Source organism: Brachionichthys hirsutus, chromosome 8, assembly GCF_040956055.1.
Source record: "Brachionichthys hirsutus isolate HB-005 chromosome 8, CSIRO-AGI_Bhir_v1, whole genome shotgun sequence".
In the NCBI taxonomy this organism is placed as follows: domain Eukaryota; kingdom Metazoa; phylum Chordata; class Actinopteri; order Lophiiformes; family Brachionichthyidae; genus Brachionichthys; species Brachionichthys hirsutus.
The window spans coordinates 12,636,534-12,655,584 of record NC_090904.1 but is presented as its reverse complement, the minus strand read 5'-3'; the positions used below and the strand labels follow the sequence as shown (position 1 = coordinate 12,655,584).

The following is a 19,051-nucleotide window of genomic DNA, read 5'->3' as shown; positions in this document are numbered from 1 at the left end:
GGAGTACCTTATACTGAAAACAAGCGTACACCACGACGTGTCCATTTTGCTCCATGGAAAGGAGACATTTTATTCGGTTATATTTGGTTCAGGAGGTTCTATAACGTACATTAGAGTGAAAATGGTCGATTAAGAACGTTTTAACCTAGTTACGGAACAGTCAACTCACTGGACTGCCAGTTCAAAGATAATAATGTGTTTCACTCTATCACATAACATGGTTTATTCCGGTGATACCAATATGGATTGGGCACGGGTATTCACAATTCCTCAAAGTCGTCTTGAAAAATAGAACATTTTGAGAACACACCTTCGATTTCTTGTATTATTAATTAATTCAGATTTAGTCCTTGCTATATCTCTTCATTGTAAGCACAGAATATGTCCATTTTAACCTTTCCCACCCCCCCATCTAATCACGGTGGAGTTTTCCAACATGGCTACCATTCACTGACGGTAAAAATGGCTTCTGTTGAAAATTGAAGTATAACATTATTTTGCTTGACGCTTGACGCTTTAACCCTTACACTTTTTAACCAACTCTCAGTTTGTAACGTGCGAGTTTAAACTTGTGAAATCACGCTAGCCCCGACTACCTCTTTGCTGTCGGGGGGGGGGCTACTGAGGCAAGACGTGCGTCTTTATTCGGGTGCGTTCATGCGTTTAATCTGCATTCCTATTGACAAATAGCAAGAGGAACTTGAACGAACATCTCCGTGTACTATATTCTTCAGACACTACCGGGTCTCTGCCACGAAACGTCATGAGCGAGCTGAAGGACTGCCCCCCACTGAAATACTACGACTTCAAGCCCGTGGAGCACGTGAAGGTGTGTCCCCGCTACACCGCCGTGCTGGGCCGCTCCGAGGACGATGGCATCGGGATCGAGGAGCTGGACACCCTGCAGCTGGAGCTGGAGACACTCCTGTCCTCCGCGAGCCGCCGCCTTCGAGCCCTGGAGGAACAAAGACAGGTGAGAGCGAAATGGAAAACGATTGGCACTCATTTCAATGAACTAAGCAGAATGAGGTTTCACAAAGGCCACTGGGTTACCTAGGTAACCCTCCCTCAGTCATTGGTGTCTGTGCTGCTTCTCAGATCCTCACAGACTGGCAGGACAAGAAGGGGGACAAGCGCTTTTTGAAGCTGGGGAAAGACCCGGACCCGGCTGCCTCTTCTCGCCACAAACCAAAGAAACAGAAGTTGGATGGCAAAGGGGGTCACGGACCGGGTCCGGGTCCAGGCAGGCCCAAATCCAAGAATCTGCAGCCTAAAGTCCAAGAATATGAATTTACAGATGAGCCACAGGACATTCCCCGCACTCCTAAAAATGATGCCCCCAACAGGTTAGCCACATCAAGTCAGTGTCTGGTTGCTGTTAATCTGTAGTTCCATTGCATTTTAGTGTTTGTTTGTTTTTGTCTTAGTTCCTAAAGTGACGTGTTTCAACATTTGTGAGGCTAGGCTCACATCAAAGGTGTTGCAGGTTTATTCTGGCGAACTGGCTTTGTATTTAAAATGAGTTTTGTTTCATTTCAGATTTTGGGCGTCGGTTGAGCCGTACTGTGCCGATATCACAAATGAAGAGATAAGATTACTAGAAGAGCAGGTGAAACCCCCAGATGATGAAGCAGAGTATTTCAAAGTATGACGTAAAAAGCTTCATAGCTGTTTTTCTTTAGGGTTTTTTTGTGTTTGCGTTGCATGCCGTTGAACAAAATAAAAGTCATTTTTAATGCCGTTGATCCTTTACGTGTCGGCTGTAGACCCCAGCACTCGGCAAGCACTACTCTCAGCGGTGGGCTCAGGAGGATCTGCTGGAGGAGCAGAGAGAAGGAGCCCGAGCCAACGACAAGAAAAAGAATCTCATGGGGGGGCCGCTGTCTGAGCTGGACGCGAAAGGTGAAGGAAGACGGTGCTCTGCCGCTTCCATTAGCACGTTTGTGCTAGTTTTCCCTTATCGTTCTCTTTCTCCACACACGTACATCCAACTTAATGCTCTTTTTTTTTTTTTTTTTGAACAACTGTAGAAGTGGACTCCTTGTTGAAAAAGTCAGAGTCCCAGCATGAATCTCCAGAAGACGGATGCCCCTTTGGTCCGCTGACGCAGCGTCTACTGCAGGCTCTTGTAGAGGTGCGTAGACTCTGTCTCATTGCAAATGGGTTCAGGGAACTATTGCTTATTATCTTATCCACATAATAAATATGGTGAAAACACTGCAACCCTCTTGTAGGAGAACATTATATCCCCCATGGAGGATTCTCCCATACCCGACATTTCAGGAAAGGATGCTAGCGATGGTGCCGGGACTTCTCCTCGAAGTCAAGGAAAAGCTTTCAGGTACTTGGAGGACGTCTGATATGAGAGTCCACACACCTCACCGGCTACATAGTGTTACTGTAATGCATTGCAGGTCATCGATGCTGTTGTACAAATGAGTTGCCGAACTGAGCTCTTTACTTTGCTTGCCTCATATCTCATAAGTTCTATCCTTCATTTCCTCTTTCAGTGTTCCTCACACGCGTTCCCTGGAGGCCCGGATCAAAGAGGAGCTGGTAGCTCAGGGGCTCCTGGACTCCGAAGAGAGGACCGGACCGGGAGGAGACTCCGAGGACGAGGTCCTGGCAGAACTGCAGAAGAGGCAAGCGGAGCTCAAAGCCCTGAGCGCTCACAACAGAGCCCGTAAGCAGGACCTGCTCCGGTAAGACGGCAGAATAAATGGGAGTCTTATTTGTTGTCGTATTGTAAAGTTTGATTAATTCATCTGTTTGTTTGGCATTCATCCTCGGCCGCAGGTTGGCGAAAGAAGAGATGCGGAAGCAGGAGCTGAGGCAGAGAGTCAGGGTGTCCGACAACGAGGTCATGGAGGGGTTCCGACGAATCATGGCAGCCAGGCAGAAGAAGCGCACTCCAACCAAAAAGGAGAAGGACCAGGCCTGGAAAGCACTAAAAGAGAGGGACAGCATCCTTAAGCTGCTGGATTGATAGAGGAAGAGACAAAAAGATCACGGACACGGTTCAGATCAGCTGAGACGGCTGGAACGGGAATCTGGATCTGGGATGCAGTCCACAGCAGTTTACGGCTCTTTATCGTTATTCCAGTGTGTGCAGCACAAAAACTCTCCATCGGTGACGTTTGGTATTCATTGAAGACTTTTCTCCTTTTTTATCACAGCCATTTGTCTTCTTTATGTTTCATTTTGATGTTGCTTTTTATTTTTATTTGCAGTTGTTGAAAACAAAATGTGAATGTTTGAATAAATCAGAGGAGATGTATAATTTATTTACGTGCTGCTGTCTTTTCTTCAGAGCAGACGATAAGTCCAGGAAGGATGAATATAGATGAGGTGGAGCTCTTCACAGCAGACGATCTCTCTTGCTCCCTCTGTCGGCATGGCGACGCAGACACCACGCGTAACAAAACGACCAAATCTGGAGTTCTCCCATCGATTTAATCTCCATTTTAAGATCTGGCTTCTTCCTCCATGTTCTCACGTCGTCATTGACGCTGTAGTTCAGACTGTAACGGCTAAAAAAAAAAGATGAAGCTAATGGCAGCTTTATAGGAAATCAATCAAAGCATTGGTGACGTCATTATCCTGTAGCCATCACATGGGAACAAACAATGTTTGTCTGCTTACCCCATGCATTTTCTTCACTGACTTATTATTAGCTGCGACCATGTCGCCACTAGAGGGCAGTCATTTTCTTTTAACGGAATGCCCAAAGAGTTAAATCAAAGGCCTTTTGTTTGTTGTGACGTCAACACGGAGTGGGTCTGTGACGTACCGTTTGGCCAGTCTTCACTGAGGACACAGTGAATTCATATTTCACCCTGATCGGGATCATCGGCGACACCGCTGGACTCAGAATGTGAATTCAAATCATCATCATCACGCACTAAGGTTCTAGGTTCGAATCCTGACCTGGGGAGTTTGCATGTTTCCTGAGTCTCTGGATGCTGATGATAAATTACCACTCAAAAATTGCCATTTATACAAAAGTGGTTATTTGTTGTCTCATTAAAATAAAATAAAAATAAAAATACACTCGTGTTTCGTGTACTTTAAACTCAGCTCAGCCTGGCTGGAAGCCGCACAATTGGCCCAATCATTGTGTGAAGCCCCATCAACTTAGCTTTGTGTCAGCCACGCAAACCTTCACATCGGCTTGTGAATGGAAGGTTTTTAGTAACGTGCATCCATTGAATGCTCCTCACAGGTGAACAAGAGGCTGAATAGGTGGCTGTGTGGGCCCCCCCGTGGCTGGGCGTGTCAGACGCTGTCATTAGATGTAAACTGAAGGGCAGGTGGGTTTTGTTCATGCGCTGTTCATTCATGCTAAATGATGCTCACCTGCTGTCTGAACATCATGCATTGAGCTGCTTCATTATTAAAGGCGAGCCTCCTTTTAACTGCCCGGGAGGTCTCCGGGAGGCTCCGGCCTCAGCCCCCACGAGTCGCCTCGTGCCCTCTCGCCTCTCCCTGTGTGAAATTCAGCTTTGTGGTGAGCTTCTTCACTCCTCTCTGTCACGGCCTGGAAACGTTTTCGGCAGAACATTGTGAAGTTCAAGCACTGAGCCTTTAATCAAATTCATCTAGCCCTGTTCCCTGGCAGCTCCATCCTCAGCATTCTTCTACCGATATATTCCCTGTCTCTCCTCTGGACATGTCCAAACCATCAAAGTCTGTCCTCTCTGACCTTGTCTCCAAAACGTCTAACCTTCACTGTCCCTCTTATTGTCTCATTTCTAATCCTGTCCAACCTGGTCAGTCCCGAGGAGAACCTCAGCATCTTCATCTCCTCCACTTCTAGCTCCGCCTCCTGTCTCTTCCTCAGAGACACTGTCTCTAAGCCGTCCATCATGGCTGTCCTCACCACTTGAGATGACAGTAAAATCAGTATTTGTTGTTACCTGTAGGAAAAGAAACGCCTTAAATGTCATTACAGTGAACTATTTAAGCTAATTAAACTGTTTGTGTTTGATATATGGATCTTGCAAACAGCTGATAAATTAGTTTTCCTATTAACCCTGTGAATCGTGAATGGAATGATTTTGCTTCTAACAATAACGTGCTATGACACACACACACACACGCACACACTCACACACACGCACACGCACCCATGCCATCACTCCGCTCTTTGTTTTGCCAGTTTGTCCTGTTTGTATGAACTGTGTTTCTTTCCTTGGGGCTCCCGTCCTACTCCACCTCCATCTCTGAATTCCTGATCTGGCACTGGGTATGGACTGAGAGCGGCTGACACACACACACACACACACACGCACACGCACACATACGCCAAAAGGGGTAAAGGGGTTTAACAGAAATCAGTCGAGCCTTTGTCCTGAAGCTATGTAAGCTTCATGCCGAATTAAAATTGCATGTGTGACCAGATAGAGACAGAGGTTGAGACAGCTGCTGAGGACGGCTGGTCCCTTGAGAGGAACCTCTGTCCATCTAAGCCACGCCTCGGCTCTACGTCTGCACAGACGACTATTGTCTCCAGCTTTGCCTCCTCTCCACTATTCTGATGTCACGGTTTGTCCCAGAAAGCTGCCGCAGTTGTGGTCAAATTTGTCAAACCATTTAGCCTGTAATTCAGAGGCACGATCTACTGCCGTGGAGCGTTTGTCAAGCAGCCGAGCGCCACAGGCGCAGCAACACGACTGTGCTCGCAGCCCTTGGACAACCCCTTTGCCTAGGCCTGTTTTGAATGTTATTTGTTTCTCATTTGCATGGCAGTTCAAGCTTTTCTTTTGTCTCCTGAATTCGGCAGCCTATTTGCAAATATACACACGTCCTTCTGCTCCACCTGCCTGAGCTTTGCTCATCGGTGAGGCTGAGATTGTTGGGTCTTCTTTTCTTTCATGACAAAGAACCCTAGAAGGACGTACAATCTGTAAGGCCGTGATTAGAGACTATGGCTAATCAAATAAATCCTCACAGAACTACCATCACATACGCGCTCTGGTACGTTCTTCTTTCAAGTTAAAAGGATCCGAGTGGACACTTTCCATGGAATGCAATGTATAGTTTTGACTTGTTATTCATTTTTTTAGTTTATGGTATTTAGAGATGGACGGCTAAAAAAATTGACATTAATCTGAAAACATCTGCAAAATAAGAATTAGCAAGCTAGAGATAAACATCAGGTTTGATGGTCATTATAATTAAAGTGTAGAAGTGTTTCAAACTGAAGAAGATGCAGAATATTTTAGTGTTATACGTGTTATATTTAGCGTTTGACTGTACGTTGTTAGAATCACCAGGCAATAAGTGAGATAAGAAAGAGAGCGGTGGGTGAGAGTGCACCGGGTTTGGCATTGGCAGTAAATTTGGACGGCAGTGGTCAAAGGTCTTGAGTCAGACACTTCTCTTTGGAGTCAGGGCCAGATAGCAGAAGTATGTAGCGGCGGCCGGCCTACCTATCGCAGAACTATTTATGGATGTGCAATAAATGCACATGCATCTCCACATGGATCAAAGGCGCTCACGACTATCGGCGCCTCGGTACACGAGTGTGTTAAACTGGCCGGCGGTCTGACATCAGGAGGCTGCCAGACTGTTCCCCGTGACTGGATTGGATTTAAACATGCCCCCTAAAAAAAAACGGCTGGTTGGCAGGGCAGAGAGGGGGCATCACCGGCACCACAGATAATAGTCATTGAGGTGTGAAGCAGACACAATGAAGAACACTTCTCTCACCACTTCTATGTAACCCCCCCCCATCCTATCCCGATCTCTCCTTCGTTTCCTCTGCACTATCATTATCACCCAGATCATTATTAGGCTGGCTTACTTCCCCCCCCCCCTCCCCACGATGATGCCGCCCACATGGCTCTGGTGAGAGATTTCAGTGGCAGCACAAGAGGAGGGGAAGAAAAACGAAGAGAAGAGGCCCAATAAAGTCTTTCTAAATATAGAGCCACAGGGCCTTTCTTCCCTTGTCCTTATAAAGAGCTGCTGGTGAATCCGGGTGGACCGTCTTCCTCGCTGTGTTCAGGACTGATCACTCCCTCCAGGATTGGGAACATAATTAATGCATGGAAACACACGCTCGCACACACAAACACACCGGGCTACGTAGTTTTATGGGAGAGAGAGGACGGGGAGCTTACTTTTTGTTTTTGGCAGAGGGAAACTCAAGTTGGGTGGAACATACTAAAATAGGAGAGGTTTGAAGAAACGACAAAAATAAATGATGGGGAGATGAGTGATGAGGTGAGATTAGGAACAAGATATACAAAAAGGATGGATTATGCATTAAATTTGTCAAATAATGCCCCCTCCATTTTCTTCTTTTTGCTCAATCCCTTTTCTTACACATTGTCACTTATTCAATTTTTTTAAGGACAGACTTGTCTTCATAACGTGGCTTTTTCTTATAGGAATAGCCAAAAGTAAGTACAAAGTAGCAAAAACGTTTGCATCTCTTTATTCTTCTTATTCTGCCGTAATGATGTGGTAAAAAGCACTCAGATAGCGCAGACCTCCACCAATCAGCTCATTCCACTCGTAATTGGATTTACAGACCATCCACGTGGTGATCTGGATCATCACCAAACGGTTCTAAATTGTTCTTGGTATCTTTATACACCAACCATGAAAAGTAAAAGTAAATCGGAGTTGATGTGTATTTTTACCTTGGAAAAAAGAAACCTTCATTATAAGTGAATGAGAAAATCCAGATTTTTCTGTAACGCGACAGTATCTTCAAATTGGTTCCGATCCAGATGAAATTCAGTGGTACAATAGAGGTCTCCACCCTGCATGACTGTGTCAAATTCCATAAACATTGGTCAATAATCAACAGAGATATTGATTTCATTTGTTCCTAGTAACATTCCCAATACTTCCTGAAAATGTAATCAAGATCCGTCCATAACGTTTTGAGTCATGTTGCTAACAGTCAGACAGTCAGACAGTCAGACAGACAAACAGACAGAAAACTCATTATTTAACTAAGTAGTTTGATAAATTCTGCTGTTTTTTATTTCCTTTTTTTTTTATCTTCCTGTTTGCAGCTGAATGAATTACGGCTTCTCTGTTTTTTGCTGAAGTAGAGTGGAAGTTCTCCACCATTCAACAGCCTTACTGGCAATAAATAATCCGGCTTCACTCAGACCTTCCTCCGATTGAAAAATGCATAAATCCAACGGTTGCGATCGATCTAGGCTAAAGTGCTTTATAGCCTTCTGCGCCGCTAGACTACGTTTCCTGCAGCTAGTCTCCACCATTGATGAAATAGTAGACGCAGGTGGTGCCGGCGGACGCAGTCCACAGATAGCCACGTGCTACCAGGAGATAGCGGGCCAGCTAATTGTTGCTGCACTTTTCTCACACGCCGACAGAGACGTAATGGTTGCTTTGCTCTGAAGCAAACAAGAAGTCATTTTCACAGCTGTCATCATGTTCGTGGTGACAGAAAAAAAAAAAGTTGACGAGTTAAATAGGTGGGGGTGGGTTTGTGAGGGGGGGGGGGTCACTGTGTGTTTTAAAATCCTCTTTTACACCTGTTGCTCGCCGTCCCCTGCGGCGTTTTGAGGCCACACACCGTGAGTCTCACAAACGATAAATTAGCACCCAGTGAATGGATTTGCTGAGGCCTTCCAAACGAGCAGAACTGCAGAATGACAACGTTCACTGAACGGCAGCACTCGTTACGTCAGAGCTCCTCTTCATCAACTCCACAAAACGCTCTGACGGAGTCGATGTCAAAGCCTGCATGAGAAAGAAAGGGGCTTTCATTTGTTTGCGATCACTCAGTTGTTATATACGACTAAAGTGGATCAATCTGTGTGTGTGTGTGTGTGTGTGTGTGCGTGTGTGTGTGATTTTGTGAAAGCCCGAAAGAGGAAGCTCAGCTGTCGTTAGTTGTCAGGCGATGGGCCTCTCTTTTGACCCCCCCCCCCAATGGTATTTCTTTGCCCTTCCTTCTCTTTTTCTGGCCCCCAACAGCAGCTGGTTGGGTTTGCGGTCGAGGTGGAGGCGCTCGTTTGTTCAAGCATGTTGGCCAGAGATAAGGAAATGTGGCCGGGGACCGACCGACCGACCGACCAACCGACCAACCGACCAACCAACCAACCAACCAACCAACCGACCAACCAACCTCCCTCGGGGTTGAATCGTGTTGCGCTGCAAACTGTGACCGTCAGCTGGAATAAATAAATAAGTAAAGACCTGATGGAGTTATACCCATCTGCCCTTCAGATTAAGGGACAGATCGGGGAATCTTTTTCACGTTATCGTTGAACATTGCAGGAAAAGGCTATTTTGACCATTTTGGGTCAGTTAACGCAGTCAGTTGATCAACAAAGGATAATACAGACAGACAGAAAGCGCTTGCTCTATATTGAAGTTACAGAGAATTTGGGGGGGGGGGGGGGGGGGTCAGAGGAAAGACAAAGCAAACGCAACTGCTGTTGTGATAATGGGAGACAGTCGTGAGATCTCAAACAGACACACTTTAGGTCCACAGAGGCCCGGTTCAGATGCACTTCCCTTAATAGAGCTAGAGCCCGTCTGTCTCTGCTAATTACACCCTCTTCTCTCTAATCTGCCCCGTGTAGGGCTATCTCCTCTGGCGCATCATATCACCGGCCCCAGCAGAAGCCCCAGAATGGACCAGAGGGCGGGATTGACGGGGGCTTTAAGAGTGGCTGATAGGATTTAGGCCTGCTATTGGGAGAGGCTTCAAGCGGAGCCCTGAAGTGTGAAAATGGATGCCGATCCAGAAATATGTCGTTATCACCCTTGCATGTTCCCCAGCAGCTTTAACAATAGCAGAAGCAATTCTTCATTTAGCTTTTCACATAGCTGGTGTAGTTTATAGTGGACAATATAAGATTAATGATGACTTTTGGAATGAATTTTTAATCCCGTTACCATGGCCACTGGGCCTAATACTCAGCAAAAGTTCCATAACATCACTTTTAGACGATACATTCTCAGATACAGTCTTCTTTTCCATCAACAGCTTGCATCCCTGCATCGCCAGAGGCACACTGGCTGTCAAAATATAACAACCCCACCGGGCCTGAGAGACGTCTTATACTGGTCCCAGTTTTACAGGCCGAGCCAGCTGAATTTCTTTAGCGCTCAGTTGAACGATGAGGTTGTTGAACTGCTTTTAATCCTTCTTTCCTCGTGTCTGTTCCCCTTTAAAACTTTGTCTTTCACCCCCCCCCCCCTTTAAGCTTAATACTGTTTGGGTAAATCCTAAACCCCTAACATGTCATCAAGATGAACACCTTCTCTCGGGCCACCCCATCACAGGCTATTAGCGCGCTAATTTAATGTCCGCCACTTCCTGTTTTCAGTTAAGCTTATTTACACGCATTTTATCCTAGTTAGCCGGGTGACAACTAATTATTTTACATGGACAACTTATCCCACCGTGACTAGTTGATAACCACAAACTGTCTCAATTGCTTTGCCATCCTGCTTACGGCCTTTTCTTTTCTTCTCCTTGCCAGCCGCTTACTGCTCATTCACATCGGCCCGGAACGTGTTATCTGAATGGGTTATTGGCGTGGGAAAAGGCCACGGGAAAGAGCGTGTGATGGTTTTCTGACGTCGAGTCGTTTCTTTTAAGAGCCCGGGTAAATATAGGCTGTATCTGATACCTAACTGACAGCCCAGCACCGACACTCCCCAGGCCCAGAAAGACACGCGTGGGGCTGTAGTCGGAGGCGCCACACAGAATCTGGAGGTGGGTTCAGTCAGGTGGAAGAGGGTTAGTGCTGGTACCGGGGAGGGTTTAATATCAGCATGTTAGAATTGCTCATGCAGCAACCATGAAGCCAAAGTAAACATAATTGACTTCCAAGTTGTATTTCTAATTGTAGTTGATGATGTAATGGCTGTAATTATTTAATAGCACGCTATTTGCTAGTCATAGATATCATCCGTGATATTTTTAGCGAGCGAGCCTAATATCAGGGAATCATCTTTAAGGAACTCTGAGAATGATTCTGGAGAATCCTCGGGGTGAATTCTGAAGCTCTGGGTCGGAGCTGGACACACGCTATCATACTAAAGCCTACATGTTGTCGTCGTGTTGCTCCTTTAAATTAGCTGTTGCCTGCTAACGTTGCCAGCTCGAAACAGAACGGACCCGTGTGTTGACTGAACAGCGTGCTTTAAATACTGACTAAATGGTTTTTAGAGCAAAGGCAAAAAGGAAATGTTCTATAAATATCTAACTCTCTTTTTAAATGATGTGGGGTTGTATTATATAATACGCAGATGACACCACATTTTATTTCATCTGTCATTTCTATTTGTGTAAACTTCCAGCCACATTTTAGAAATCAAATGCCAGTCATCACAGCTATATCAATATTTCAATTGTCATTGTAAACTGGGCTCAACTGGATAACTAAATAATAACTAAAAATGAATAAGCGAGAAATTCTAACTTTGGAGTTCCTCAGGGTTGTGTACTCGTTTTGCGCACCTTTCTAATCGCACCTTGGATGATGCCAACTTGGTTGAATTCAGTCTAAACTATCTAATGAGGTGTCATCGCCTCTTTTATGACAGATCTGAGGAATCCCTTGACGTCAGCGTTTCACGGCGGAGCGAGAAGCGTGTGGATGGTGAGATTTGACTGATCCTACTTTGGATGTGCATGCGAAAGAGAGATGAGGAGAGAGACGGACCGATGGTGACTCAGCATAGTGAGGTCTGTGGGGCCTGGATGACCTCGTTCATCAAGCTGACAACCGGCTCCGCTTTGCTCTGGTGTGATTCAGGAAAAGATAGAGAGAAAGGGGAGGGGAGGGGGGTGCGAGGAAGAGGTGAGGGGGGTAAAGAACAATGGCAGGTGAGGAGAAACAGGACTGTGAGCAACAAAGTGGGGAAAGAAAAGAGGGAGATAGAGGGGGTAAAACACAAATCACCAACAGAGGAGAGAAAGTGACAAGAGGAACTACCTCGCTCCCAATTACAACCTGTGATCACATTATTAGCTCCACCAAGGAGGTTCGGATTTTAACGACGTTTGACTGTCTGTTAGCAGGATTACGGAAAAACTGCTCGTTGGATCTTGATAAAAACAAATCTGAAGATTGGTTTTGGTCTAACTTAGAGCCCATTACATTTTGAGAGCGATCCGGATACCCGTCTGGATAAAAAGAAAATCTGGATTTTCCCATTTACTTATAATGGAGGCTTTAAAAAAAAATCTAGATCAGCATGTGGATGGTGTAAATCTAATTACGAGGGCAATGAGCTGCTGGGCGGAGGTCCGTGCTCTCCGAGTGCTTTTCCAGTTCTGAAAGTGTTTAAAAATCGGTGTCATGAATCAGGACTTGTTCTTTGTGTTGTCATCTTTGTGGAACGATGACATTAAACTGCAGGAGCAGCCCTCTAACGAACCGTTCGGAGAGGAGAAGGAAGGAGCCGTCACTGAATCGTGACGCGAGAAAGGGGAACACTCAACGAAACGATGACAATGACAAATGTCATTTTTGTTTTCTAACGCCCTGGCCTGTGTTTCCTTCTCCGGGCCCGTTGTGTGCTTTAGAGGCGACGCGTCTCAAAGTAGTTGATGTAAACATAAACGTGTGGAGACTCTCCTGGGAAACGGAACCAGCCGAGCCAGTTTGGCAGAGCGAGAAATTACTGCTACTTGCAGCTCCAAGCCACTTCTGATAACCCCCCCCCCCCCCTTTATCCCTGTTCCTGTTGGTGAGAAGAACGAAAGCGTGTCGGCCCGAGGAAACACCCAGCAGCCCTGGCAGGTGGTGGTGTTGTGGCTTGATAAAAAAGTATTGCCCCCCCCCCCCCCCCCCCCCCCCCCCCACACACACACACACACGGGTTCCAACAGCCTCGATAACAAGCAGACACACATGCTGCAAAATGCATACAGTTAAAAAAAAAAAAAAAATCACTTTGGTGACATCATTCTGAACCCCGAGTGAAAGGTTTATGTTCTTTTAGTGACGTTTCTATGCTTCATTTTAACAATTAAAAGAAGCCACAATGTAACTTAAGTACAAAGTTTTTATTTATTTTTTTACACATTTTTTCATATGGCTTATTCGAAGGGACTGTAAAAGACATTTTAATTGAAAAAAGAAAATAAAAAGTCGCTCACTTCTCATTCAACCAGTCCAGGATCTCCACACAGGCATCGACTGCAGCCGCCGTGCACCATCGCCATGGTGACCAAACGAATGAAACAAGTACAACACCTTTGGCTCTGCAGGTACGCCTCCGCATGTTAAATGACATCAGTGTGACTACGACGGTAATAATTATAAAAAACAAGCAATTATAACTTAGTAACTCTTATAAATACCTACATATAAATATTGTAAATGTACTTGGTGACTGAAACATTTTTAAATGCTGTACATGAATGTCCTTTTGAGAGCCACAGTTTGACAATCTCAGTGAGGAAGAACAAGAAATACACGGCTCCTCGAGCTCAGTGTCAGCTACCTTTCTTTACGCAGCGCCCCCCCCCCACGCACGTACTGCATACATCCGGCTGAGGTTAGCGAGGTCACTGACAGATAAAGGCCAGTTAGAAAAGGGCCCTCAGTGGGGTGGGGGGCTGCTAAATTTAAAAAAAGTTAAAATCAGGAGATTCAAAAGAGAATTTCTTATCTTTATTAAGGCCTCTTTAATTTAAAAGCTATAAAAATGAGTCATTCTGACATAACAGTCTCAAAACAAAGCCCCCCTCCCCCCCGATTTTCTTTTACTTTCCTTTTCGTCTTTGAGGTGAAATCACTCCTCCTCTTCCTCCTCCTCTGTGAAGATGAACGATGGAGGTTTGTTCATGAGGGAGACCCATCGATAGGATGGGTGGCTCCCCAAAATGGCCACGCCGTCTTCACACAGCACTCTACATGTGTGACTGCTGCCCCCCCCCCCACCCACCGGGTGTCCTAAAGCAGTGATACCCTTCATACCCACCCCAGGGGGGTGGGGGGCAGCTCTCAGTCATCAACATGTACCCCTGGACACACAGAACTTCCACTGATTGAGCCAACAATATAACATTGATAATAATGGCATACAAACATCAACAATGACATTAATAACAATAATAATAAATGACAGCAAAAATAACAATTATAATAAAAACAAATGAAGTGTCAGCTTCTGGAAGCCCTTCTGGAAGCGCCCCCATACTTTATGCTGTTCAGCTGAACCCCGACCCCTTTAGCCAACGAGCAAACGGCTCATCCTGATCATTTAGTGCAAGAGTCCCACCCTTTTTCCTGAAAGCCCCCCCCCCCACTGCCGAGTCACCCTCGAGGGTGTTTTGTCATCTTCTATCCAAAGGTCCGCACCACTATGTCCTCCTCATCCTCCTCTTCCTCTTCCTCTTCTTCTTCCACATGAACATTCTTCTGCGCTTCTTTCATCAGATCACTGCATCCGGTCCGGCAGGATGTGCTGCTGGGGGGCGTAGTGGAGAAAGGCTTGGCCCGGGCCGGCGGGGGCGGCGGAGGGCAGGGCAGGGTGGATGGCGGCCGGAGCCGTGGCCGCCGCGGCCGGCCGGCGCCGGAGGACGCCGAGGGGCTGGTGGCGTAGCCGTAGCCCAAGAAGCCGGCTGGGGAGGCAGCGTAAGGATACTGCTGCTCAAAGGCCGCTTGAGCGTACTGGCTGTAGGCGGCGCTGTAGTCCAGGTACGGGCTGCTGCCGACGGACGCGGAGACCTGAGCGGGCAGCACCAGGCTGGGCTGCACAAAGGGCTTGTGGGTAAATGAACTGCTGGGCCATCCTGGACAAAGACAAAGACCAAATGGAGGAGGGGGGGGGGGGGGGGTTATGATAAGGCCGTTTTGAAGCGTCAGAGCACACAAATCCCAGCGCCTGCTTCTCTGGTCTGCATTTATTCCAGAAGACGAGTGTTAGCGGAATAAACTCTGTGGCGGCGTTTCCGAATGGAACAACACTAGACGAGAGGCAAAGGAGGCGAAGGTGACTCAAGCCTACGTCTGTGTCGGTTACGAAAACCTACAAAACCTGTTGGGTAGGGGGGGCGGGGGGGGAGCGTGTGTGTTTGTGCATGTGTGTGTGTGTGTGTGTGTGTTTCAGTGTGTTTTAGCGTGTTCAGCGAGGGAAGAGCAACAGCTGTTAAAACACTGCTGATGCCTGGGGTTGAAAACCTGCCAGTAACGGCTGACTATCAGACAAGTCCTCCACATGCACGCACACACACACACACACACACACACACACGTACACACAAACACACGAACACACACACACACACACACACACACACACGTACACACAAACAAAAAGGGGAAGTTGCAGATCTCCTATTTCTTGTTTGGTACATAAACCTCACACAGGCAATCACAGGTGACGGCGCCAGCTGAGGGAGGAAGTGGTAGCAGGGGAGCTCATCAGGGTCGGGCGTCGGGCGCCAGGCTCCGCCTCCGGGCCTCCTGGGCCGGCGGTCCACATGAAGCTGATTAGCGCCGCAGGGTCCGGGGACCGTGTTCCGTCTCCTCCTCGTTGCAACTTTAGCTTTGACGCTTCAACCATAGGAGGAGAGGGATTCAGAGGAGTCTAATTTTAGTCAGGGCTTGGAGGATCTCGGGGTTTGCCGTCTACAGGGGGGGGGGGGGGGCAGAGAGAAGACCCCCCTCCTTTGCTTACAGGGTGTTGTAACTGACTTATTTTAATGCTTTTAGGGATAACATCCAGACACACACACACACACACACACACAGACAAACAAGTGTGTCTTTGGAGGCTCTCACCCCCCCCCCCCCCCCCCCCCCCGTATTTAACTTTAACCCCTTTTGTCCTGAAGATAGAAGAGGAAGATCAGCAATGAGAGGCAGCCGCGACGTTAACACAGCAAATGATGGCAGCATGCACGGCTCATAGGGACGCACCCCCCCTGCAGCGCCCCCCCCCCCCCCCCCCCCACACACACACACCAGTTAACACGGCAAACCCCCAAACCATGCCATAATGAAGCGTCACACTGCAATCAGAAATAAACGTTTCTCATCATACGAAAAGGAAACTATCAAAAAAAGAGAAAAGCCACTCCAATCCATCACAGCACACCGAAGCCATCACTGGCACCTTGTAGAGAGGCTGGATTGAGGAAGGGGCAGGGCAACCCCCCCGCCTCGGGACTAGTCCTGTACTGGGGGGGGGGGGGGGGGGGGCATCTTCTGATCCGCTGCTGGTACACTGGGTCAGCTGGCAGCAGGGAGCAACCAAAGGTTGGAATAGGATTATTGTCAGAAGTAACATTTGCCCTTCTTACACAGAGATCGCCCGATAGCGCTGCAATTAAAACGACGGTGGCGCTAAGATGCTAACTGCTCCTAGCTTAATCTCCCAGAGTGCAGTTTGTGCACATCCGACGGATTGAACCCTTCTGCTGCCGGAACAAAACAAAAAAGAATTCAAAACAAAAACATTCCATCATCCTGGAATGAGGATGATGGAGGTGGGAAGTTTGACTCTCCTCAGTTATAAATACAGGCCGACGTGATCGTCACCATCGGGGGGGGGGGGGGGGGGGGCGCTCAATGAGCTCATAGCTAGCTGAAGAGCTAATGTGAAAAGCCTCGGCTAACATCACACCCAGCAGCGAAATGTTTCAACGCGATAACACAAACGACCTTCAGACCTACACACAGACCGTGGATGGGACCGGTTTGGGGCGCGGGATTTTAAACAGCCCCTTTCTACTCCCTATGAGACGGCTTGACCCCCCCCCCCCCCCCGCTCATTTCCTCCTTTGAGGAAATCGTGAATATCCTCTGAAAGCAAAGGTGTTTTCTTTGGCACCTGTGGAAGTGGGTCTCTTAGGAAGCACAGCTTCATTAAACAGTCGTCCCAGAACGCCCCCCCCCCCCCTCCCGGGTCTCACAGAGGTGTCAGTTTTCCGGGCCTCTACCGGACTAGCTTTTCCGCGGAGGTGGGAGTGTCGACTCTTTATTGCTCCTCGCCAGTCTGAGTGGAGAAACGACAAAAGGTGTAATTGGGGATCATTGTTCCAACTCTGAGGCGGCAGCTGAGGAGGGGGGGGGGGGGGGGGGGCGGCGCCCAAACCCTGCCTACGTTAAAAGGCAGCCGTTGTGCGCCTCAAGCCGGCGTCAACGGCGAACGCAAAGCTTAAAATTGCAACGACAATATCGAGCTTCTCGCCCTCGACTGCCACGCAGTGTCGCCGTGCTGTGCAAAATAAATAAAATCACACGCTGCGACACGCCGCCACTGATTCGCTGGCTGCACGTAAACAAAGGCGAGCCGGAGGAGGGTCATCACTGCGGCGTGGCCGCCGTGAAGAAGAAGGGCTGCAACAAACCTACGTGGATGTGGACACAGCGGAGGAGGTGATGCCAGAGGAGAGATCTCCTCCTCCTCCTCCTCCATCAAAACGACATCAAAAGCACAGCAGCGAGTCTGAAACACCAGTCAGAATCCCCACGCCGTCGAGGGCAGACAGAAAAGCCACTTGTCCCACTCTGCGTCTTCTAGGACGCCTGCGTTTGTCAGACACTATACTAAAAGACAGCAGAGGAGGCGACAGGTGCTCCCGCACGCCTCTCTGGACGCCACGAGGCGGTCGTCATGGGAGATCATGGGGCCCGTAATATGAGCCGGCACCTGTCAGACATGCTTCCAAACCCCTCTGGCTTTGGGCACCATCCACGCTTCATTATCGCTGCAGGGTGCAGACAATGGAGGCTCTGGACATGATTGGACATGTCCCCGGTTGACATATAGATATAAGGTCTTCACTAGATACGTCTCCGTCCCGGCTCCATGATTAATCCCCAACATGAAGACGGATTTACGCTCTAAAGGAAGTGTTTCACTACATTTCAGGCAAGGGCAACGTCATTGCTGTTGATAATTTCACTCCATTAAATCTTTTGGCCGGATCAGATTAGACTTTTTCATAAATAAATTTAATATTGTTGTTCCATTTATGCATTTATTTGGGTATTATTTGCATTTATTTGGGTATTATTTCCAAATCTCGCAGAAAAGGAATTTTTTCCTTTTCCTGCTCATGCAACGTTTTTGACCACAATTTCAAATTTAATGTATAAAAAAAATTAGCTGATCATCAAAGTCGCCGAGGAGTCATCGTTGTGGCGAAATAGTCGTTAGCGGGGCGGCTACGAGATGCTATCCGGGCTGTTTCTACGACAACAACGCTTCCCGTTAGCCTTCTCTGTGACGGAACTCGGCGAGGACGACACGCCGGTCACGAGACTCCACGCCGAAGCCATCCACCGAGTCACACAGTCGCCTCTGGAATGTTCTTCTATTAGCACAGATATGTGACCCCCCCCCCCCCCCCGACCCCCCACCCCCCAGGCCTGCTCAACATGTGCAAACGCACGACTTCTGGAGCTGCGTGCGGACCCAGACCCCGACATGTCCTTTCTCCAGGCGATGTTTGTCAGAGAGATTGCAGCCTAGTGGCGTCCCGCAGGGAACACAACAAGCGCCCACTCCTGCTCACTTACCCATACTGCCTCTGGATGAGCGCGGGGTGAATGGTCTGCACTCCGAGGGACAGGCCTGGAAGATAGGAGGCCGGCTGTTAGACACGCACATTTGCATTTACAGAGGAGTTCCAGAGAACAATGCACAGAGGGCATGGGGGGGGGGGGGGGGGGACAGAGGCAGCGCCTGTTTCACACCAACCACAAATGGAACAACAATTTCAAATGTGCAATACGCAGTAAAACACACACTTTAGACACAGAAGGAAACATATAACCCCCCCCCCCGGTCCTTCCGAGCGAACCTCACCTGTCTGCATGCTGCGGGGTTTGGCTCCCAGGTAGGCCAGGTTGACGTTGGCTTTCCGGCCATCGATGATGGGGTTGGGATCCTTGCAGGCTCTCTCCGCCGCTCCTCGGTCCGTCATCGTCACCTGACCACAGAACCAGAACCCGTCAACAAGGCGTCCCGTCGCTGGCTACCCGACAGGTGAAAGTGTTGGTCCTGACTCAATCCGCCGGCCTCCACGCACACGCGCACGCGCACGCACGCACGCACGCACACACACACACACGCTGGCTTT

At 48.1% G+C, this 19,051-nt stretch overlaps 2 protein-coding genes across 2 annotated transcripts in view; one reads left to right on the top strand and one right to left on the bottom strand.

Moving 5' to 3' along the window:
- Window positions 1-763: 763 nt before the first annotated feature.
- On the top strand, window positions 764-3,263 carry tada3l (transcriptional adaptor 3 (NGG1 homolog, yeast)-like). Its single transcript, XM_068742812.1, has 8 exons — window positions 764-973; window positions 1,099-1,346; window positions 1,540-1,645; window positions 1,767-1,902; window positions 2,031-2,134; window positions 2,235-2,341; window positions 2,511-2,702; window positions 2,797-3,263. Exons 1-8 carry the CDS (start codon window positions 764-766, stop codon window positions 2,984-2,986), a joined length of 1,293 nt encoding a protein of 430 aa, XP_068598913.1. The 3' UTR covers window positions 2,987-3,263.
- A 9,742-nt stretch (window positions 3,264-13,005) lies between these two features.
- Window positions 13,006-19,051, bottom strand: part of LOC137898351 (RNA-binding protein 38-like) — a 9,105-nt gene continuing 3,059 nt past the window's right edge. The window contains 3 exon segments of the mRNA XM_068742377.1: window positions 13,006-14,525; window positions 14,528-14,720; window positions 14,722-14,752. Coding sequence (XP_068598478.1) covers window positions 14,398-14,525; window positions 14,528-14,720; window positions 14,722-14,752 — 352 coding nt within the window. The 3' untranslated portion in view covers window positions 13,006-14,397.

What these genes read in the sequence shown, in the direction of transcription:
- tada3l (XM_068742812.1), top strand. Translation starts at nt 764, where the DNA reads ATGAGCGAGCTGAAGGACTGCCCCCCACTGAAATACTACGACTTCAAG. An exon ending in ATGAAGCAGAGTATTTCAAA is followed by an intron (nt 1,646 to 1,766) that starts GTATGACGTAAA and finishes TGTCGGCTGTAG; the next exon opens with ACCCCAGCACTCGGCAAGCA. An exon ending in TACTGCAGGCTCTTGTAGAG is followed by an intron (nt 2,135 to 2,234) that starts GTGCGTAGACTC and finishes ACCCTCTTGTAG; the next exon opens with GAGAACATTATATCCCCCAT.